This window comes from Nematolebias whitei, chromosome 8 (genome assembly GCF_014905685.2).
Source record: "Nematolebias whitei isolate Nwh7 chromosome 8, NemWhi1, whole genome shotgun sequence".
Taxonomy (NCBI): Eukaryota; Metazoa; Chordata; class Actinopteri; order Cyprinodontiformes; family Rivulidae; genus Nematolebias; species Nematolebias whitei.
This window is the reverse complement of record NC_056505.1, coordinates 3,088,362-3,111,543: the sequence shown is the minus strand read 5'-3', so window position 1 is coordinate 3,111,543 and position 23,182 is coordinate 3,088,362. Positions and strand designations below refer to the sequence as shown.

The 23,182-nt window shown below is 41.0% G+C and overlaps 3 protein-coding genes across 3 annotated transcripts; 1 reads left to right on the top strand and 2 right to left on the bottom strand.

Annotated features, from left to right (window-relative positions):
• Window positions 1-980: 980 nt before the first annotated feature.
• Window positions 981-3,348, bottom strand: zgc:101664 (uncharacterized protein LOC450064 homolog). The gene is made up of 2 exons (XM_037680841.1): window positions 2,788-3,348; window positions 981-1,317 (listed from the first exon to the last, which is right to left on the bottom strand). Exons 1-2 carry the CDS (start codon window positions 3,340-3,342, stop codon window positions 1,114-1,116), a joined length of 759 nt encoding a protein of 252 aa, XP_037536769.1. The 5' UTR covers window positions 3,343-3,348; the 3' UTR covers window positions 981-1,113.
• A 3,201-nt stretch (window positions 3,349-6,549) lies between these two features.
• LOC119413777 (serine/threonine-protein phosphatase 2A catalytic subunit beta isoform) lies at window positions 6,550-16,227 on the bottom strand. The gene is made up of 8 exons (XM_037680838.1): window positions 15,841-16,227; window positions 12,027-12,065; window positions 9,821-9,991; window positions 8,647-8,820; window positions 8,480-8,569; window positions 8,181-8,342; window positions 7,930-8,048; window positions 6,550-6,923 (listed from the first exon to the last, which is right to left on the bottom strand). Exons 1-8 carry the CDS (start codon window positions 15,940-15,942, stop codon window positions 6,851-6,853), a joined length of 930 nt encoding a protein of 309 aa, XP_037536766.1. The 5' UTR covers window positions 15,943-16,227; the 3' UTR covers window positions 6,550-6,850.
• A 1,858-nt stretch (window positions 16,228-18,085) lies between these two features.
• Window positions 18,086-22,884, top strand: srp19 (signal recognition particle 19). The gene is made up of 5 exons (XM_037680842.1): window positions 18,086-18,276; window positions 19,455-19,530; window positions 20,708-20,779; window positions 20,865-20,973; window positions 22,512-22,884. The coding sequence occupies exons 1-5, from the start codon at window positions 18,239-18,241 to the stop codon at window positions 22,640-22,642; spliced, it is 426 nt and encodes a 141-aa protein (XP_037536770.1). The 5' UTR covers window positions 18,086-18,238; the 3' UTR covers window positions 22,643-22,884.
• Window positions 22,885-23,182: the final 298 nt, after the last annotated feature.

Genomic DNA, 23,182 nt, shown 5'->3' with positions numbered 1-23,182 from the left:
TGAATGAGGGACGAAACGTTTCTCACTTCAAGAAACTGATCCAGATGACACGATTGAACTTTTTTTGTTGTTTTTCCTCGTAATACTGGAAATATTTATCCTTATGATTCATTTCAGGATTTAAACACATAACTGAGATTTTGTGTAGTTTATACACAAAATTAGTTATTGTGCACAAATCTTTTACCGATAAAATAGATAAGTTTATAGACTAATGCATAATATTTGAGACAAATGTTTCTAATATTGACGTTATTTTTTGATTATCTGGTACATGTTGACCCTCATGTTTCACAGAAATCATCGCAGACGAGTCCAGAGGGAGTGATGAGCCCTGGTATTAAAATAGTGTAATGGACTTTTATTCCCAAAGAGAAAATACACAGAAAACCTTATTTCATGGTAAAATGCCTAAATCTGGAGGTTTTCCAAGCATGTCCCACTGTGTGGACCCCAGGGCAGACCCAGAACCCTCAGAGGGGGGATTATATATATCTTTTCTGGTCTGGGAACACCTCAGGAGGAGCTGGAGTGCCAGTGAGGAGGGGGAGGTCTGGGTTTTTCTCCTGGACCTGATATCTCTGTGACCCGTTGCCAGATAAAGCAGCAGAAGATGGAGATGCAGTTCTGAAAATCATAACAATTTAAGTCCAAAACACTGGGCTCCTTGAATTCTGTTTTTTCTTTAAAATTTTCCGGTCTGCTGCCATGCCGACAGAAATTAAGGACCCGTATGTAGCACCTATCAAGATGGTGGCACAAATTCTCACCTCATTGGTTTGGTGGTTGGCCACTCCAGCGTATTTCTATTTCAGTGAACTAACCTACATATAAAAAGTTTGTAGGCTCAATCATCCAGATGGATCACAACAAAAACGGTTAAATCATGTCACCTGGACCGGTTTAACCTACATTTAAATAAGTTAAACATTCACTGTCATGAGAAGACAAAAGTCTGCATTTATCAATGAATATAAAAGCCTAAACCAGGATTCTAAACAAATCATTGTGTGGACTGATCTTTACTGCCTCCTTCAGGCTCCACTCCTCAGTACAGTGACCCAAACATCTGGAGAGGAGCAGAAGTCCAGATGAATCCCACCGTGAGCTTCTCTACATGCTGAAGATGTTTCCCAGCTTACGGACCGACAGGCTGATCCTCCCCGACAGCTGCAGCTCGTCCTTCAGGAACCGTCCCACCTGCTCCGAGTGCAGAACGTCACAGAACACCCAGATCTCCGCCCGCTCCCTCTGGATGTTGGCGTTACACGTCGGCAGCCTGGCGCTCCAGACGGACCGGCTCAGAGAGCGCCACACCTGGAGGGGAGGAGGACCGACAGGTGAGGAGGGAGGACGTCTCAAAAACAGACTCCTAACAAAATCATCACGTTTTACAACTTAACAGATGTTTCCAGCTGCACAACTAAAATAATTTATTAAATGATAATTTTGTTGTTTTGCAGCATCTTTAAGAAAAACACCAACACAGAAACTTTGAGAAAAAGCTAATATATAATACAGTATATTATAAACTAGATGCAACAAATTCTTCAAAATATTTTGTTTTAAAATTCATCAGTAGCTTATTTAAGGATTAAAAAGTAAAGATTTTTCAAATTTCTTTTTGATGATGATAGAAAAATAACTTAAGAGCTTTAAAACTGTTGGTTTATCAAAACAGGAAATATTTTATGTTTTGCTTTAAGAAAACCTGGGACAATATTTTCAACAATAATCAACTGCACAGAGAAATATTAATCACATTAATCCTTAATGAAAACAGAGCAGAGCCTAAAGACACAAGCTGTTTATGGTCAACTGCAGAAACAAACTGTCCTCACTGGAGTTAAATCTGATGAGGCGTTGAGTCCAACACCTGAAGTCAGTGGAAAAGTGACCTGATAAAGATCCACAATCCCAGCAGAAAAACACAAACATAAACCGCACGTTGTGACGGCAATTTGTGCTTCAGCTTTGCTGTTTCCAGAAGATTAAACTCTAAAAGCTGCCGAGAGTCCGTCCTGCGGCAGCAGGATTTAAAGTCTGCAGAGTGTGATAAGAAGTTCCTGAACTGCACGTGGACAGGTGGATCACACACCTGTCCTGTCCTCCTGGTCTCAAAAATAGGTGTTTAAAACTCCATGATACTTTGTTTTCACAAGAATCAACTGATCCTCAGAGGGTTCTGGTGCATCGAGGTCAGTCTGAACCGTCTGTGGTTCAGAATGGACCTTCTTTTATGTTTAAAGATCTAATCTGCTTGAGTGCAATGTGAAATTGTATAAATCAATTTATTAAATTTTACTTTCTGCATCAGTACGATGTCAAAAAAAAGCTAAAAAAAAAAACGGTGAATGTCTGATCCAAACGTTTATAACATCCGTTTACAACTTTTAATTCTTACTAATGATTTAATGTCACTTCATCTTTCCAAACGACCTTTTTAAAGTTTGTGTTTTTCAAATGCCTGAAAGTCTTCATGTCTCGACTGAAGACAGGAACACTAGAAGAGGACGTCAATAATAAGAAGTAAAACTTTAAATATTTGTGAAAATGTAAAAAAACAAACGAAACAAAAAAAAAGTGTAATTATCCAATTATTGCATACCGACTTCATTTTTAATAAATAAATGATGAGGTGAAAAAAGTTGTTTTAGTTTTCCTGAGGTTGGATTTACCTCTTAGACCTGAGAAAGACCAAATGATTTATTATGCCCAGGTGAGTAAAACTTTAGATTTAGACAACATTGATGTCATTTGAAGCAGCCGCTGGAATAATGGACTGACTTTTTCAATGTCCCTGCAGTTGTCTTTGGTGATCACCCACTTGGCCCTCTGGCGGAGGTGGAGTGCCTGGACGGACACCATGTGACGGAACCGTTCGGACAGGGGCTCCAGCAGAACTCGTCTCTGCGTGAAGATGGTCCAGGACCGTCTGACAGGTAGAACATCTTTTTCCGGCGTGGTGGTTTCTCTCTCTGGGATGAGACTGCTTGGCGTCTCTGAGACACAGAAAGTGTCTCCAGTTTTTTCTGGGCTTTCATGCAGAGTTTCTGCACAGATTCTGTGGGCGTCAGCTGAGAGGCCGTCACTGATGTCTCCCTGTGGTTTGTTTTCTGTTTGACATGCCGTCACCGTGACGACATCAGTGGAGGAGATACGAGGAGCAGGTTTGGCAGGTCTGAGGGGCAGCCGGTGGTCTCCTGCAGCGGTGGGAAACCAGAGGGTGAAGACCGGGGGGGTCCGACAGGTGAAAGGCTTCAGCAGCTGCTCTGTTCGCTCTAAGAGAGAGCTGAGCCCGTCTGCTGATCCAGGCAGATAATGCAGAATCACGTCCTCCATGCAGACGTGAACAAGCTGACTGACGGAACCACCTTCCTCCTCGTCTTCTTCATAACATCAGCCCAGTCTGAGGGGCCTGTTGGAGCAGAACTCTGAAGGATCACACACACATATGTTCCTTTAAAGCACTGCTTTTTAGTCAATTTACACATAAACTTCTTGTAAGAAATAAGAATAAAAAAGGTAGGAAAACTGTGATTCCAGCATCTAGATATAATAAACTGATTCAGTGACATTTTTTAAATAAGGAACGTCATCTATCAATCAAAACATTTTAAAATTAAAATCTGGAACAAACATTCTGGACTCCAACATTATTTACTCCTTTCAATAAATTTGTTTTATTTACTAGATGCGGGATATATTTATTTTAGATTTTACGTGTATCCACACACCATAAAAGAGAAAACCAACTCAAAGACTCGTTTAGGCCACAAACCGGCAGAGAAGCTAATGTTTTTAGCTAGCAATGCTAACAGGTACCTAACGACGCTGACACGACAAATAACCAACAAATCAGTTAAGTCAGTGAGCAATAAAGAAAACTGACGTCATACATAAACAAGTAACAGGTAAGTAAACAATCGACACGTACGTTAGGGGCATTAAACATATATTTTTGTTTAAACGGACTATACAAACCTTCAAATGAACCATGAACTGGACGCACGTCTCGAATATTCTCGCGAGACTTTGCACAAGATGACGCAGTTCCACAACAATTTTAACAATATTTTACTTTTTTTAACATAGACGAGTTTTATGTAGTTGAAATAAATCTATGCAACAGAAATAGTGCACGAAAACAATTTCCGATAGATAAAGGATAACAAAAAACTAAAACAAAGCAGGAAGTGTCGTCATCAGGCACATGCGCAGTGCTGTTCCCTCCCCCCCCCACCAAAATATCTCCCAATTTTAAACATTGTATTTTTGACAAAAACGTAAAATTATTAAATAGCAAAAATATTAACATAATCACAAAATAGAAGTGGAAAAATAAACAACATAAATAAAATAGAAAATGTGAGATAGCAACAATTACACCATTAACCTCACACAGACTCTCCCACTGGTACATTTTCATCTTTAAATCACTTCCTGGTCTGCTGCCTTCATACATCTCCTCCTACATGTCTCTGTGTGAGTGCAGCTACAGCGTGCGCTCTCAGGACCTGCAGTGTTCCCTCAGTGAGGACTGAACTAGACAAAAGGACCTTCTCCTACTCCGCTCCTGTTTCCTGGAATATCTTGTAAAAAGACCTGAAGCTCTCGACCTTTGACCTCTCTAAGTGTCTTTAAGAATCTGTTGGACTCCTGGCAGGGACCAATGCAGACATGTTCCTGTTTTTAGTTTTCTACATCCCCCTTAGAATCTAGCTGTTTGTTACTTTTCTTTTTTCAGCCATCCTATTTGTTAAAAAACAACATCTGTATGACTTTTTATAACTGTTTATTGTTGTTGCTGTTGTCCATTGTTTCATCTTTCTTTGTTGAAATCAGGTCTCTCTTGTAAATGAGTCCTCGAGGCTCAGTGGGATTTAACTGTAGACATGAAGGTTGAATAAGAATTTTCTTCTTTCTGCACCCTTTTCATTCAATGTTTCTTTTGTCTTTTTAATGAATGTTTTTTCATTTGTTTCTTTTAAATGAATTTTAAAAACAGCTAGATTAAAACGTTTTGAATAAAGACTACCTTGTTGCTTGACAAGACTCCTCAGGGTCACGAGTCTCGGGGATTTTTATTTTGTGGGTCAAAGACTAAATGTTTTTAGTCTAATCCAAAGGTTCCTGTGGTGGTGCTGCGTTAACCATTTGTAATGCCCTAAACCTGCTGATCTTTTGATAAAAAGACAAGGTGGGCGATAATGATTTTTGCCTGTTTGAACGATCTCTTAACCCACTGGGTTAATGAAATGTTCAGGAAGTCCTGATGGGACGTTCTACAGATGAGGAACTTTAGTGTTCATCTGATTCAAGATGGCCGCTGCAGCTCAGCATCACCAAACACGAACATACGCTTCAGTTAAACCGACATGATGAACCAGGCGGAGTGGTAGTAGCTGCGAGTAATCCACATTTCTGAAACACTGAACATCCGTCCATGTGAACTTCTTCTGGTTCTGGAGTCAGCAGCTTGATCAGGGAGGTCCACACATCTTTCAACAGCCACCTCTTCTGGGAAGCTGGCAAGGAGTTCCCAGATCAGCAATCTGTCCAGCTCGTCCCGAGTCTTTCCCAGGATGTCCATGTCCAGAACACCTCCCTACAGAGGCGTCCAGAGGACATCCTAACCAGACGTCTGAACCTCTTCAGCGGTCTCCTCTGGATGTGGAGTAGTTCTACTCCGCGTCTCTTCTGGAGAACTGAACTTCTCACCCAATCTCTCGAGTCCTGCAACCATCCAGAAAAAAAACATTTGGATCGTCTGGATCCAGGATCTGGTTCTTTCAGTCTCCTCACCACAATGGACCAGCTCAGAGTCCACAATACTGCGCAGAGGCTGCACCGATCTCACACTCGTTCCGACTCGGACGCAACACGTTTTAAAAATGGCTGCACGTCATTTCTCAGCAGTCTCCGTGAACGACGAGCACAAACGCATCAAACCGCCTTCAAAGAACGTTCACGTCAAGCGGATCTCGTGAGGAATCGATTGCTGAATAAACTGATTTACACGAAACACTTTATTCAAAAGGTGAAAGTTTCTAAAACTGCAGCTGTTTGCTGAAGGCTTTGAAGAGATCAAAAGTTATCGTTATGAAAAATGATAAATTTTAGGCTTTAAAGTTAAAATACTTAAATCGGACTTTGCTCCACAACTTGTTGCCATCATTTGTAAATCTGAGATGTTTTGTTGAGGAGGACATGAAGCGTCTGCAGCTGAAGAAAAGAGACGGCTCCCAGGCTTTTTGTCAACAGGACATTTTATTTCACACGTCTGTGATCGTAGATCAAATTACAGTAATGTACTTGCTGAGATGACCACCGGCTGCAGCCTGGACACCTAAAACTGACAGCTGGACTACTTGAAGCAAACTTTTTCCTATTTTTAATTTATTTTTTAAAACGATCTCGCAACAGAAAAAAAGCGCATTTCCCGTCAGATGTGTGGCGACGGTTCGAGTTATAGTGCGGTCTAAAAAAACAGAGTAACAGAAAACCTTGCGCGTTGTACGTGTTGTAAAAGGATCAGAATATGGCACATTTGGTCCACGTCGGTAGTTTTATTATCTCGTTATTTTCTTCAGACATGTAAGAAACAGAAAGAAACCCTAGAACAGATCGTAGATTACGTGTCGTTTTCCCCAGAAGCACAGCATTAATTAATGACAGCATATCGACAACACGACTGTAGAGGACGTCGCTTCGTTTCCATTACATCTTAAATTCAGCCAATCGTTTGTCTCCCTGGTTCAGAAACATCTTTTCATCCAAAAGGAGGAGGGGGTGTGGTGTGAAAGGGGGCGGGGCTTTGTGGATGAATGACAGGGATGGGGCTGGACATTCACAGGAAGTAGTCAGGTGTGCGTCTGGTCACGTGAGGCTCGCCACGGCGGGGGGCGGGGTCAAACTGCAGGCTGTGGAGAGAGACAGGTTCGTAAGTGACAACTTCCTGTGAGAGTGATGATGTCATGATAAAGGCTGCAGAGAAGACGGCGAATGTTAATTACAACGTGGGAGGAAATAATCCACTCAGGATTTCTGAACGTTTCAGCCAAGAGCATTTTTAAAATCTAAAATCTGCATAAATTAAAAAAACAAAAGAAGTCACTGAAATTTTTACTTCGAGGTTAAAAAAATTGTCGCCTTTCATTTAAAATTCAATATAAACTTAAACGTTAAATCAGTTTCAGGAGCAACAAGGAAGGCTGAATCTCTAAATAAAGACCACCTGACCAAACTGCTGCATTATGGGAGTTGTAGTTTTGTTGCAGCATTAAAAAACATTCTAAACCAGGGGTGTCAACTTACAAAAGGGGCCAAAATTAAAAACTTTTTTCAAACTAAGGGCCAGTTCCAGAATCTGCATTAACTCAAGTTAGACACCAAACATCTTTTCTTGGTCACAGGTTGATTGGTCTCATCTGACGTTCTCTGTTGCACTTTTGACATCCTAATCAAAGATCACTGAAAAAATTAAAGTGATAAAAAGTATTTTAGGTTTAAAATATCATCTTGGGGGCCAGATGTCAACGAGGGCCACATTTGGCCCCGGGCCTCGAGTCTGACGTGTCCTAAACCCTCAAAACTACTGAACGCCGAAAAACGCATCAAAAGTTGCTGTAAGAAGTCATAAAATATAGTTTTCTGCTTTTAGATAAAGAGCTAAAATAGAAAATTTAAACATTTTAAAGACCTAAAACTTTGAATTTTAGATAAGTAGTGATGCAGGTGTCATTTTGTTCCTGTGTGTTAGACCCAGTGAGTCATGAACATGAATATTTATTATTAGCTGCGACTCATGGAGAGGAACAGGGAACCTCTTCTGCGTGTAAATCTTTTATTCTCGTCCAACAAGCAGCAGGAGGACCGACCTTCAAACTGAATAAATCCTGGTTGGTTAGAAGCCGTCCGTTTACTTACAAGGAGTATTTCAGAGTGTCGTCCAGTTCCATGATGGCTGCCTGGTTTCCACAGCGGTAGCAGTAGTTTGGAGCACTAAAGATGGTCACCACGTTCTTGTCATGGCCCCAGTTGTAGCCCTGAGCAACAGAAACCAGTTCCATTACTGAGGTGGTACCAGGTCCACTTCACACCACCTGCTGTTAATCTGTCTCAGCAGTTTAAGCAGACTGAAGGACACGTTGTGGACACGGTGTCCACCTGAGGGTTACCTCCATGACCAGTTGATGGGCGCGGGACACCAGCGTGAGGCCGTTGGCGTGGTTGAAGGTTTCAGAGATGTCCTGTCCGAAGGTGTAGCCGGCGCCTCGGGGGGAGATGCCCCACCCACCGCGGTCATCTGGGTCGGACCACAGCAGGTCACACATGGGGCCCTGATGGACAGAAAGCAGGAAGACAGCTGTCTTATGTCTCAACTCAACATGCTGCGAAAGAGCGTCACTTTCTTTAAAGGTCACAGGTTCGTAGCATCGATAAGAGAATGTGTGAAGATAAGAAGGTGTGTTCGGACCTCGTGTGGGACTTCTTGCAAGCGGTCCAGAGCTCGTATGTGATCCAGAGTGTCTATGGAAGGAGACAAACCTCCGTGGAGACAGAAGATCTGAAACCAGAACCGTTTGGAGTTATAAACACGTCGGCGTAAACCAGATGAAGACGGCGTTCCCGGTGCCGACCCACCTGTCCATCGACCAGCGCGGTGAGCGGCAGGTAGTCGAACAGGTCTGTGAAGTACTTCCACACGTTGGCGTTCCCGTATTTCCTCAGGCACTCGTCGTAGAAGCCGTAAACCTGCGTGATCTGCCGCGACTCGTGGTTCCCTCGCAGGATGGTGATTCGCTCCGGGAAACGAACCTGGACCACAAACAAACAAACAAACATCTGTGTTTTATTGTGAAGGAGACAGAAGTCAACTTTCAATTAGGCAAAACTAAACAGTCATTAATCAAATATGAACCAGAAATGAATTTCTTGTTAAATGGATGTTTTGTAACTACAGACTGGTTGTTTTTGTTTGTGATCGTCTGATTAAATCAGAGTTCACACTGAACTCCTCCACTGTTCGTTTCTTTAGAAACTGTAATTGGAGATCTTCAACCTGCAGGTAAATTAGACGACGTCATGGTTCCATTGGGTTAACATGACTCAGCAGATTGTGCAGTCATTGTCACAACAATCCAGAACCAGCTGATCCAAAACACCAGTCAGGTAAAAACAGTCACCGTTTCAGAGAAAGACGTCGTCTGCACGACGAGTTATAAATGATAGAAATATATTGAGCTGGTCTGAAAATCAAACAGTTTCAATCTGATCTGCTGGATGAACCGTCTGAGCCACGTTAACTGAAGTCTCTGCAGTTTGCAGAACAACTCGTCCTCCACCAGCTGATAAACGCCGCCGCTTCGTGTTTTAACATGTCGTTACTGTACAATAAAACCGGATCATAAATCCATCAACAGACGCTCCACCACAAACTCCAGGTGCTCCTTCAGTTTGTCTGATGGTGTTTAAAGTTTAGATTAGAATAAAGAACGTGTTCATGTTGAGCTGTAATTAAACGCTTTGTTTATTTTCCTGCAGATGAAATTTGTTCAAATGAGCAAGAATCTGTGACCGAAGAGTGAAAACCTTTTCTGAAAGTTAAAGCAACTAAAGAGCAGAAACACGCCGACCAGCTGAGCTTTAGAAAAAAAACTGAAACGATTTAAATTCAACTACAATAAAATGTGACGAGTGCAGCTGAGCCTGATACGAACCAGTTACAGCTGAACCTTTCTAGTTTGTTTGTCTACGTTTGTTTATTTTCCCACCACGTTCAGCTCGGCGCTGCTCAGAACCGTCCGGGCGGGTTTACCTTTAACGTGACGAGCAGGGTGACCGTCTCCACCGAGTAGTAGCCTCTGTCCACGTAGTCCCCCATGAACAGGTAGTTGGTGTCGGGAGACTTCCCTCCGATCTTGAAGAGCTCCATCAGGTCGTGGAACTGACCGTGGACGTCTCCGCACACCGTCACCGGGCATCGCACCTGAGGGCAAAGGTCACAACCAGGACATAAACAAACAGTTTGTAGACAGGAGGACCTCGTTTTATTTTATTTTGTTTCGGCGTCACCAAGAAAAAAAAAAATATCTGAGCCGTTCACGTTGTTCCATTTATTTTTAACGGCATTAGCATTAAAACTTAATTCATCTTTAATTTTTTCTAGATTTTATTCAACGTTACTGATGAAAACAAACAAAAAACATGTTAATGTGAAGCTTAGTGCATCAAATGTTATAAAATCATTATGAGATGTTCAAATTATTTCAAGTTTTTTTCTAGTTACACAAACATGGAATACCACAATGCTGAAAAACGCCACATCCTGTTCCTAAAATATATTGATTTTAACTGAATAACTGAAATACTGTGCATTTTATTATATCTATAAAATATTTAGTCTTGAGCAGTATGAGATTATTTAGGCAGAAAAACAACATTGTGTTTTTTACAAAGTAAATAAATCACTGCAGGGCATTTGAAAGTTTTGTTTTAATCCCATGAAACTTGAATTTTTGCTTAAGGGTCTGGCGCCGACCCATTCCAGGAGCAACACGTTCATCAGAACATTTCTCTCAACCCGGTTCAGTTCTGAATGAGAATATTTGTAGGGCCAAACAAAAACCTGAATGAAACACATTGAACAAAATGTTCCTGTGAAATAAACACTGGTAAATGTTATAACTGACAACAACAACAACAACAACAACAACAACAACAACAACAACAACAACAACAACAACAACTTCAATCCATCAAGTTTAAAGTCTCTGATCAAACATGTCTATTGACTGTGGTTTGGATCGGACCCGACAGTTCATCAAATTATCTGGTTCTGACGTCAACACTTTGTCAAAGTTCATAGAAAATATCAATACTGTCTGCAGGAGTTCAATAAAACTCTTATTTTATCGTTACATCTCACTTCCTGTACCGTTCTTGAATGCTCTTATTTTGATAAACTTGTGTGTGAAGTGACTGTGGACTCGACCAGAACATTTAACTGGACTTCCATCCTGGTCCCAGTTTACCGACAAGTGATTTATTGACCGGAGCGTCCGACTCTAAACATGGTTCCTGTTTAACCTTCAGGTCACAGACCAGAACAACCGGACCACCAACTCTAGACCTGGTTGGTACCAGAAGCTGCTGGATCTCCTACCTCAGGATGTACCTGCAGCAGCTCCATGTATTTATTAAGAAGATTTAAACGTTAGTCGTGTTTGTGACTTTAAGCAGCTGTAAATCTGCTCCAATAGATTTTTTATTTATTTAATCAAAGACAAATTTAAACATTTGGTCTCTCAGTGACAGAAACACGACGAGACTCTTCTACAAGAACAGACGAGACGTCGATGAAACACGTTGAGCCAAAACAACTTCCGAAACAAACAGAACAACTTCCTCAAAATTGTTTTTCATTTCCTCAAACGTCACACCCTGGACCGGAGCAACAGACCAAATAAATAAACTAAAATGCTGTGGACATCTTTAAGATTAGTTTGGATTTAAATGCAAAGCTCCGATGCTCAGTTTATTCTTGTTTGGAGCTGAAACGTTAGGTCCAGTTCTCCACAGAGAGCTGGACAGAAACGATCCTCTAAAAATGAACAGAAATACGATTTTTAACGACAAGAATTTAAAAAGCTGGGAAGAAAAAAATACAGTTTGGGAATTTTCCCAACAACAGAACTTTTGAAGTTCTTCATCTCGTTGTTAAAACTGATCTTTATTTTACCTAAAATAAAAAAAACATCTAAATTAATTTACTTTAACATCCTCAGAACCAACAAGTTCTTCTGGAGCTCATTTTCAAACTGTGAAGCTGAAATAAATAAACGGTTATAGTTTAAATTAAAGAACGATCATTATTTAAAGCACGCACATCTGAGCAGATTATTTCATTTTCATCAGGATTATCAGGTTAAGTTTTTTATTTTTGTAATATTCCTCAGATTTAGCTTTTATCAGTATTATCCAACAGCTTCGTCACTTTTCTCCACTTTGTTTTGGCGACTCACCTCCTGAACGTTGGACTCCTTGGTCAGAATCTCCTTTGCCTGAAAAAACAACAACAAACCACAATTATGAAACCATCGATCAGATTAACGTTTTATGGCAAAAACTTCAACCTCTGAGTAAAAAAACTACTTTAGAAACAAGAGCTGCAGCAGAAAGGATCAAAAACTAGAGAAGTTACTTCAGATATACATTTGAAAACCCAACAGAACCGACAACACTTCTGCTTTTTTCTGATTCACTTGGTCTTAAAATGAGATTAAATCCAAAGTTTTTCATAATAAACTCTTTACAACGACAGAGTGGTCATCCAAACGTTGTTCTCCACGTCTACGCTGACAGAAATAATTCCTGTAGTTTTCAAACAGCAGATCAGACCTAAACTCTCTCCGTGCTTTTAGAAAACAGATTTCAAATCCTAAAATCAGAATTCATTTTTATAGATTAAAAACAACTAAATGTTTTCCAGTCAGTTTTTTCTCTGCTAAAACTCAAACGTCTGTTTTATTCTGGTTCTTCCACCCTCAGAATCAGATTTTAGTTGGAGGAGTAAAGTTGTAGAGATCACAAACGCATAAACTTTGTCGTTTTGTCAGAAGATCCAGAGATGATTTGGGGTTCTACCACCTGGTTCTGCTTAATCTGCAGCGTTTCCCCATCCATTACACAAGCAGGGCGCCCCACCCTCTCAACAGAACCAAGCACCCTGCCAACAGTGAACTGCTCCCCCGGCCCCGCCAACAACTGCCGGCACTGACGCAGCGCTAAGCTAGCAGCCTGCAATACAGATGTGCCTGCCTGATGTTCCCTCACACTGAGCGTCTCCCTGCCAAGGCAGGTGAGGAAACACGGACGTGGTCACGTTTACGCTTTGGAATGGGCTCGATTTGGTCCCACTTGGCCCGAGCCCAGAGGTTTTCCATCGATTGGTCAAACCCACTTCCAGCTGGGTTCTTGGAACCTACTGGGCCGTTGAAGGTTTGATGTCTGCACGTCTCAGTTATTGGTATTTTTAATGAACAGCGGTGTGGAGCTGCTGAGCCACGACGATCCAAACCAAGTCAGGGCGGCACTCGGTCTGAAAACCACACACAAAAAGACTACGTAGAACCGAGCAGAGCCGTGACTGGACCACGTCTTTGGTTTTGTGCGTTGGACGCTTAAATTTTTTTTTTTGAGATTTATTAAAGATTTTAAATTAATTTATGACCATTCTTGGTAACGGGGGTGGTGAAAATACAACATCAGCAGTTAACTGAATTTCTGGAGGTGATGTGAAGAGGTCCAGTAAACGTCTCGTGACCAGCATGGACACGCCACCGTAGAAGCCAACACGCAATCATGCATGTAAGTAACGTGTTCAAGATGTCTGCCATGACTCAGGTTTCCACCAGACAACATTATTCTTTTTGCACAAATAAAGTTGTTTTATTTTGAAAGTCTAATAAACTTTTTTGACCGTTTTAAAACTAAAAATATGTTTTTATGTCAGATGCTAACCTTTACATAATTGATGTCAATCAAACAATCCAGGTGTGATTAGGTTATTAGTACATAGTTCAGTCTGTACATGTTTATTTTCAGAAATAAAACTATTGCATTATTTTGGAAACTTCAAATAGAGAAGCTGAGATATAAAACAGCAATCGCAATTCATCCGTTCCATCCATCCATCCGTTCGTTCCATCCGTTCCATCCATCGCCCGCTTCTTCCTTTTCAGGTCATGTGTCCTTGACAGGGCACGGTGTGAGGCATCAAAAAATCTACCACAGCAAAGCAATAGAACTGGGGGTGCACCGATACATCAGCCCCGACTTCCTCAATTTGGGGAGATCGGCCAATACTTGGACGAGAAACCAATTTTACCGATTTTGTATAGTTTTAACAACAATTAAACTACAATTGTCTAAACCACAGCCAGACGCGTCCAATCTGTCCCGCTCAGTCTGCCCGTCTCGGAGGAGGGGCAGACTGAGCCCGACTGACCGAAATCAGACTGCCTGCCCCGGAACGAACAAGAGAAACACACCGCTGAAGCCACGGCGCTCAAATGTTTACCGAGAAGTTGCTAAACTTCATCGTATTTAATGATCAACAACTATCAGTTGTAGAAAAAGGATTTTGCAGCCAAGATATAGTTTACCCCCCAGAGATATTTTTCAGTACAACAGTAGACAATCATTAAAAAAAGCATATAAATTTAAAAATACAAGAAAAGTACACATATAATAAAAAAAAAGAAACTAAAACAGCTACATTATAAAGCGATGTAAAATACTAAAACCAGGAACATGTCCGTGTTGGTTTATGCCATGAACTTAGATGTTTAAAGCCATTTAATATTTTACTTAATTCATTTATTCATTCATTTAAAAGAGACAAAACAAATTCATCAAACAGAAAACACTGAACGAAAAGAGTTCAGGAAGAAGGAAAAAAAATCTTATATCCCCCTTTAATTAAAAAATATATACAAATAAACAAACAATCACTTAAATTAATCACTTTAATATCCTCTTTAAAGCTAGGAATAATAATAATTTAAAAAAACAACATGTTTTGTGTTAGCAGAATTTAATTCTAACTTTAAAACTTATCCAACATTAATAAAACTTACCTCAAATTGTCTTTTTGGACGCGCATGCACAGATTTGTACAAACTGTACTTGAGAGGAGATTATTACAGCCTCATATAAAATCATTGATCATGATATCAGAATGGGATCGGTATTGGTCGATATCCAAACTTGGGCATGGATCGGTGCATCCCTACCATAAAGGTCCCCAGCCGGGATTTGAACCAGCGACCTTCTCGCTGACAGCCAGCTCTACCAACTGCGCCACCCAGAATTACATTCCTCATATTTTAAAAAGATTTAAAGCCCAACTCGGCTAAGCTGCACAAACTAATGAGCATTATTGATTTTGAAAACAAATTGATAAATTTGTTGAGCTCAAAAAGCTCCACATGAAGCTGCACTGTCATTTTAAAACAAATAAAGTGTCAGGATGTAACAGGCTCAGGTTCCCTTTGGTCTAACTTTTATAACATCAAAGAATAAAGTGATCCACCCTGTCTGACAGCTCGTGTTTTTATCTTTACATTAAAGAGTTCATGGAGACAAGTTAAACATTTAAAGTCATTTACAGCTGAATAAACACGTTCTGCTCATCTCTGGTTTAAACACTTATTGGTTTCAGATTAGAAAACGGGCTGAAGACATTTTATTTTTATGTTTAAAATAAAATCTTGATGCAGAGAAGAGGAAAAAAAGCAACGGATCACATTTTATACAGCAAAACTGCGGCGCCGTCTAATGACTGGACAAGTCTATGCAATGAGACGGTTGATCAATAAAGGGCGCGGTGCAAACAATTGCACATACAGGATCATCCAATTCCTAAAAACAGCCAAAATATCGCGTCCGTTGTTTTACAACTTAGCAAACGCTGCACTTTGAGCGTCATAAAGAGAGGTTAAACAATACATTAACGCTCAGGGCTGCATCTATTTACTGGTTACGTACGGTGCGAATTCTCGGCCTGCCGAAGCTCAAATGACGTTTGATGACCGGCCTCACCAACTGAACATTTACCGAGTCATAAAAAAACAATAATTAAAAAACAAAAAACTACTATTGTCAATTTATCTTTGGTCTGCTGATAAACATGGATAACCTGCGGATGAGAGCTCGAAAACTGGACAAGTTAGCTTACCCGGTCGTTACCCAATTTCCAGAAATTAGCCGGAGCCGCTCAGGCGAGCAAGGCCGCACTAAAATCGAGGTCAGCGGAATGAGAATGGAAGTTCTTACCTTTTCACACAGAGTCCTGACTTGGTTTTCCGTTAGCTGCTTGCACTCGTTGAGCTGTTCAATCCATTGGTCTAATTCTTTAGTAAAAGATTTATCTTCCATTTTAGCTGTGGTATAAAAAACACTACGGGAACTGATTCAGCCTTAGTAGCTTGTCGTATTGTTAACCCGATCCAGTCCGGTCGGAAAAACGCCGAATAGAACTAAAAAGAACGAGCCTTTTAAATAACTTCTGTCATGATAAACTATCTGTATTACGTTACCGACATTAAAACCTGTTTAAATGAGCCAAGGGAGCCGAAAGGGCCGAAAGTCTCCGCTGCGGCAGAACCAAGCGGCGTCGCAGAAGCTAAAAGAGCTAGCTGCAATAACATCCGGGTATTTTAGCAGTGCGCATGCGCGACACTGCAGCGCCTCCAAGTGGAAGGATGAAGTACTACAAGATCTTCAAAATGTTCTGATGCATGCTCCAAGATCCAGGTAGATGAATCATCTGACTCAACAGTTTAAAATGAGTCAGGTCCTCTGGACGGATGCTTCTTTGTTGAAGCGTTTCATCTTTTGTCCGAAAGTCTTCTTCAGTCTGAGGAGCTGCTACGAACTCAGTCTTAAAGCAGCACCTTCTCATAATGGATTAACCAGTTTGCTGGTGAAAGGAGGACCATCAACCTAACAAATGATCGTTAGTGCCCTGATGGCCGCTTGCTATCCACAGGGTGCTGAGTGATACTAGCATTAACAGCATTAGTACGAGGGGGCGTGACAGTGTGATCTCAATGGATCTTATGTGGTTATGACGTGTTAGGAAATATGAGATGGTGCTTCAAAAGGCCTTTCTACGTGCTGTAACAAGCAGATTAAACCCTATTCCTTGACTGATATTGAATCCCAGGGAGACTCTTTTTAGAGTTGCTGGCCCAGTTTAACCCAGTCAGAACCGGGCCATAATTTCATTATAACCCCGTCTCTGAGCAGATCAAAAGCATAGGACCAATCTAAAAATATCTAACACTATCCATTGTTAGGCTGATGGTCCTCCATGTGAATAGCTAGTTCTGGCTGTCAGCAGCAGACCTTAACCCTGTTAGAGTTACCAGAACCACGTTACTCAACCTGCGTAATATCACTAACGTTAAAAACATCTTGTCCAAAAATGATGCAGAAAAACTGGTCCATGCATTTGTCACGTCTAGACTGGACAATGGTTTATTATCTGGGTGTCCAAATACTTCTTTGGTCTTCAGTTGATCCCAAATGCTGCTGCCAGAGTCTTAACTGGAGTTACTGGGAGAGATCATCTCTCTCCAGTTTTAGTTTCTCTCCATTGGCTCCCTGTCAAATCCAGAAGTGAATTCAAAATCTTACTTCTAACCTACAAAGCCCTCAACAACCTAGCTCCATCTAATATTACAGATCTTATTGTTCCCTTTGCTCTCAGACTGCAGGTTTACTTGTGGTTCCTAGAGTTTCCAGAAGCAGAATGGGAGGCAGAACTTGAGTTTCTGTCCGTGAGGATGACGCCACGGCACGAACCATTAAAATGAGAAAACCATTGTGCTGATTTTTTTCTTAGATTATATTTTGTTGGTGATTTGATTATGATGTTGAAATGAGTCCCTTCAACAGATCAATAAACCAGTACCGTAGGTTCAAGTCTAATGTCTCAAAAAATTCTTAATCAATTTACTATGACTTTTTCCTAAAGACACGAATACAAAATTTATTTAGCTAAATTGCTTCAGTCAATAGTTTTTAAGTGCATACCTTTATTTTTACTGTAAGAAGCCAGTTTTTTGTTTTAATAACAAATAAAAAAAAAAAACACTGGTCTAACATATATGACGGAGGCTCTGAATTTTGCATTTTACAAAGTTTGTCTCAAATATGTAGAAATTTTTTTTATTTTCTTGTGGATTTAAAAAGTGAATGCACTGCTCGCAACTACTAAAATGAAAAAAATATTTAAGTTTTTAGCAGTATGGAAGTCTGATACTTGAAAAGACATACCTCAGAATTCCCAACAAAATTTTAGTTTTAGATTCAAAATAAATTAATTATCAGGCGGATTATTTTTTCCACAGTCCTAACGCTATTTATTGTGGTTTGTCTTATGTATTATGTATGCCTAATTGTTGTAATTATTTAACATAAAATAATGTAACTCAACAATGGTTATGTTCAGAAAATGTTCGCGCTCTACCACGGAACGCCGCCAGGGGGCAGCATAACCCCTCAGCGTGCATTACCGTCCGTGCTAAAAGAAGAAGGTCTTCATTCACGCTTCCTGTTAGCCGTAACGGACATGAAAGAGGATTATACCAACATATTTACTTTATTAGTTTAATTTAACACGTCAGATCTAATCGTTTCTAGTCTTATTCTGGTACTGCCTTCAGCTATGGCCCACCTTACGGAGAACCCCGCCGATAAAGAGAGGTGAGTTCAGCTATGCTAACGTTAACAGGCTAACTCTGCACCCGAGCAAAACTCCGTTTGGATCTTCGAGTGTTTATGAGAAATAAAGCCAGTATTACGTTTTAAATGCTAAATAATTGCATCTCGTAGCTTTTTTTAATATGTGAAATCTAGTCTAAAATTCGGCTCACATAACCTTACATTTTATTGCTCAGAAATTAATAAATTTTACATAAAGATTACTAGTCTGTGTTAGCATAAGAATGACGTGTAAGGTAATCTTTGTGTTTGTTGATTTCCACTTTGATTTGTCTTTTTCACAGTAAAACTAAAACACATGTTTACAGACACTTTAATATGGAAACGTATCTTACTAAAGTGGAATGTGAATGAAAGTTTAAATCAAGTTAGTCTCACGGGAAACTAGTTTCATGAGTTTTAACAGCTGCATTTCTACCAGTTCAGCATGAAACTACAAAACTGTTTTTTATTCACAACTTTTTAATGTCTTCTCTTAAAACTTCTTAACTACAAAATACACAGTGAAACAAACTTTAAAGAATAAATGTTTGGGTAAATTTTCAGACATGCACTGAGAACGGGACAACCCTGAGGTAAAAAAAAAATTAAATTATGTTTAAAAGAAGAAAATGATATTAGGAGCCAAATAGAAATTATTAATAAACAAACAAAATATCACAGATTGCTGCTTTAACATTTATGTATGAAAAGATTATCACATTTATCTTAGAAAAACCTGCTGGTAGCGAAAATGTCTCATTGGATTTAATTTGGAAAACTTGTGAACAAAAATCGACATTTTTTACTTTATAATTATCCAAGGTTTTGTGGATTATTCAAAATAAGTTCTGTCAAGAACATCTAAGTATTTGTTATAAATTTAATGAGTTTTATTGTCAAATCTGATTGTAAATAGTTGTAGGTTGTTTTTGTTACTGTTGGACTGGACACCGTGCAGCTGGGGAACCGATCAATTATCACAAATTTATAAAAAATAATCTTCGTGTGGCTGAGACCAACAATTAGTACACACTTCTGTAAATACACAAAAAGATACTTCACTGACCTCCGAAGGTTATTAAAGAAGAATGATTAGAAACATTGAGCTGATGAACGGATCAACAGTTTGTGGATGTAACCCTCAGCCTCTTCAGTTTTATCCATGTGACGTGTTTCAGGTTCATCTGCGTCTACCCCGTCTACATCAACAGTAAGAAGACGCTGGCTGAAGGACGCAGGATCCCCTCGCAGAAGGTGAAGCTTCTGCTTTCCTGACATTTTCTTTATTTCTTCATCTCAACATCTGAGACGAGTTTAGAAAGTTTTGATGCTGCTTGTGTTGGTCTTTTGACACACGGAGAGGTATCATCTTTACCCGCTTCTGTCCGGGGGGGGGGGGGGGGGGGGCGTCGCTGGTGTCCATATCCGGCAGTCACTGTGTGAGAGGTGGAGGGACACCCTGGACAGGTCTCCAGTCCTTCACAGGGACACATGGGACAAACGAGACAAACAACCATTTCCTCACTCTCTCACCTAGGGACAATTTAGAGTCACCAATCAGCCTAACATGCGTGTTGTTGGTCTGTGGGAGGAAACCCACGCAGCACGGAGAGAACATACAAACTCCACCCAGAAAGGCCCCGGCTGGGATTCGATCCGGCAAACTTCTCGATGAGAGGGGGCAGCTCTACCCACTGGGCCACCGTGAAAATAATCAGAATCATTTTATTGGCCAATTAGTGTCATACATAACAGGGTTTTTGTTGTCTGCCCACGGCCCCGCGCGCCCTCTGTACTCACAATTTAATTTATAATCAAGGTGCAAAAAAAACAAAGCAACAAAAAGACACGACGCACAACAAGAAGACACGACGCACAACAAAAAGACACGATGCACAACAAAAAGACAGGGCGCACAACAAGAAGACACGACGCACAACAAGAAGACACGACGCACAACAAGAAGACACGACGCACAACAAGAAGACACGACGCACAACAAGAAGACAGGGTGCACAACAAAAAGACACGACGCACAACAAAAAGACACGACGCACAACAAAAAGACAGGGCGCACAACAAGAAGACACGACGCACAACAAGAAGACACGACGCACAACAAGAAGACACAACAAAACACCATTGTCTCCAGTAGAGAATCGGTTCAGGTGTTTGAGTTTTGGCCACGGGGGAGAAACTCTTCGTGAGTCCTGCTGTTCTGGTTTTGTCAGATCTGTAGCAGCTGCTGAAGGAAGTTGTGTGGGAACTGTTCCCTGCCCTCTGCCTGACCCTGGAGGAACAGAATCTCTGCGATCAGTTCTTGTCTCGCTGTGGCTGCGTCTCATTTATTGATGGACGTTGTGGCCTGTTGGATTAAATTACCAGTGTGTTCTCTTTCTGTTTGTTTGTTTGTTTGTTTGTTTGTTTTCAGGCAGTGGAGAATCCGTCCTGCGCAGAGATCAGAGACGTTCTCACGGCTGCAGGGATGAACGTGTACGTGGAGGTAAAACCTGCAGCTGCACCTCGGGTCAGAGACGGTGTTTGATCAAGCCGGACTGTGATTGTGTTTTTGTTTTATTTATCTTTAGAGCAAGATGCACCCCAGGGAGTGGAACAGGGACGTCCAGTTCAGAGGTCGGGTCAGAGTTCAGCTGAAGCAGGCCGACGGCAGCCTGTGTCAGGACAAGTTCTCCTCCCGTAAGTCAATGTCAGTTTATTTCTATAGCACATAAAAACAACAACAGCTGACCAAAGTGCTTTACAGTTAAGACGGATAAAAAGAGTAAAAAAATGCATCTAGTTCCACTCAAAAACATAAAGTTAACAGTAAATACACACAACAATAAAATAAGCTCTGAATTAGTTCTCAGACTCTGAGTGGATCAAATGTCAAGGAATCCAGATGAGTCTTCAGCAAAGATTTAAAAGTCTCAACAGTCTGAGCGCTCTTTAAATGATCAGGTGAACTGTTCCACAGTTCAGGAGCAGCAGCTGAATGAAGCCCGATCCCCTCTGGACTCCAGTTTGGATCTGGGGACATCTAAGAGGAACTGGTTGGCAGACCGGAGTGCTCTGACTTAATAAGATCACATAAATAAGACGGGGCCAGACCTTTTAAGACTTTAAAAACAAGCAATAAAATCTTAAAATCAATCTTGAAGTGGACAGGAAGCCAGGACAGGGGTTATGTGTTCATATTTTTAGTTGCTGTTAAAAGACGAGCTGCTGCGTTCTGGACAGGTTGTAAACGATGCAAAGATGATTTGTCTAAACCAACATACACTGAATTACAGTCGTCCAGATGAGAGGTAATAAAAGCGTGAATCACCTTTTCAAGGTCTCTGAAAGGGAGACGAGACTTCACCTTGACAACGAGTCTTAGCTGCAAGAGACTGGATTTATCTGTGCGTCTAATTTAAACGCACTATCAAAAATAACTCCCACATTCCTCACAGTGGAGCGGCTGCATGAAGCCAAGAGTATCAGGGGTGTTACATTTACCAAACTGAGGACTTCTGTTTTATTCATTTAAATTCAGAACATTTAGTTTTAACCAGACGATGTCATTTAGACGGTTCAAGAGTGGATCCAGTGGACTGACCCCGTCTGACTCTGTCAGAAGATTTAACTGACCCGACTGTGAGAACGTCCCTCGTGTTTCCACGACGTTCAGGAACAAGAGTTTCTCCTGCCGTGACACAAGCGGGGCGCCCTTTAGCTAGCACGATACAGGTGCGCTGGCTAAAGAGCTAAAGGCAGCCTCTTCCCTCGTTGTGACCCCACACACACACAGACACACACACACACACACAAACTCTTGGTTCAAACAGCGATCAGTTGAGCGCGCTGCCATGGCGAGTTATGTAGGGGAGACACTGAAATGTCTCCAGAAGGATTTGTTGTTTGAAGTTTCATCTCAACCATCAGGAACCTTCTGGATGATCTTGCAGGTTTTTATCATTTCATTCCATGTCAGATGCTTTAAAGCCTCAGTGCTGAGTTGGGTGAACGCTGAGGCAGTCCTCACCATGACACTTCCTCTGCCGTGCTTCACAGCTCAAGTGTTTCGTTGCTCTGCTTCAAAGGAGACAAATCGCTGAAGCTCCTCGTGATGTTCTGCTCTGTAAAGAAACCTGAAAACTCCTTCAGTCGTTTTGTTTTCCATCAGTTTCTGTGTCGAACTGGTCCCTCAGACGCGTTTTTCAAAGGAACATCTGGTGTTTGTGTCGTTCCAGGTAAAGACGTGATGGTCTACGTGGCCGAGATGATTCCCAAACTGAAGACTCGAACCCAGAAGAGCGGAGGAGGCGACCCCAGCTCCCAGCAGGGAGAGGGAGGGAAGAAGAGCAAGAAGAAGAAGAAATAAACTCGTCCAGAGGATCTCTGTATCCATCGTTGAGATGAGTTGGACTGAATCAGATCCTGAAGGTTTCCTCCAGGATCCATCCTCCTGATCAGCTGCAGATTTCCTGAATAAAAGCATCTTCGTTAAAACGTCTGAGTTCTGCAATCAGACGTAAAAAGTGTTGACGATAAAAGAAGGTTAAAGTTTCTGTTTGTAAAGATGAACAATAAATGGTTTGATGAAATATGATCAGCAGCAGGATGTTCAGATTAATGTCACAAATAAAAACTTTGTATGAACTTTAGAAAAGTTCTTTTCCCTGTTTTTGTTTCTGCAGTTCGACCAGAACCAGGTCTGCACATCATTTCATCGTATTTTAATTTCACCGGGGGGGGGGTTACATTTCATAACTTTCCTTAGTAAATTCACAATATCTTTGAGTTTCATGATGAGATGTTCAAATTTACTTCTGCATCTGTTTCCTTCTGATAAAATTCATTCAACCTTTATTTCTACAGGAACAGAGACTTGGTTTTAACCGAGTGATGACAACAGAGGACA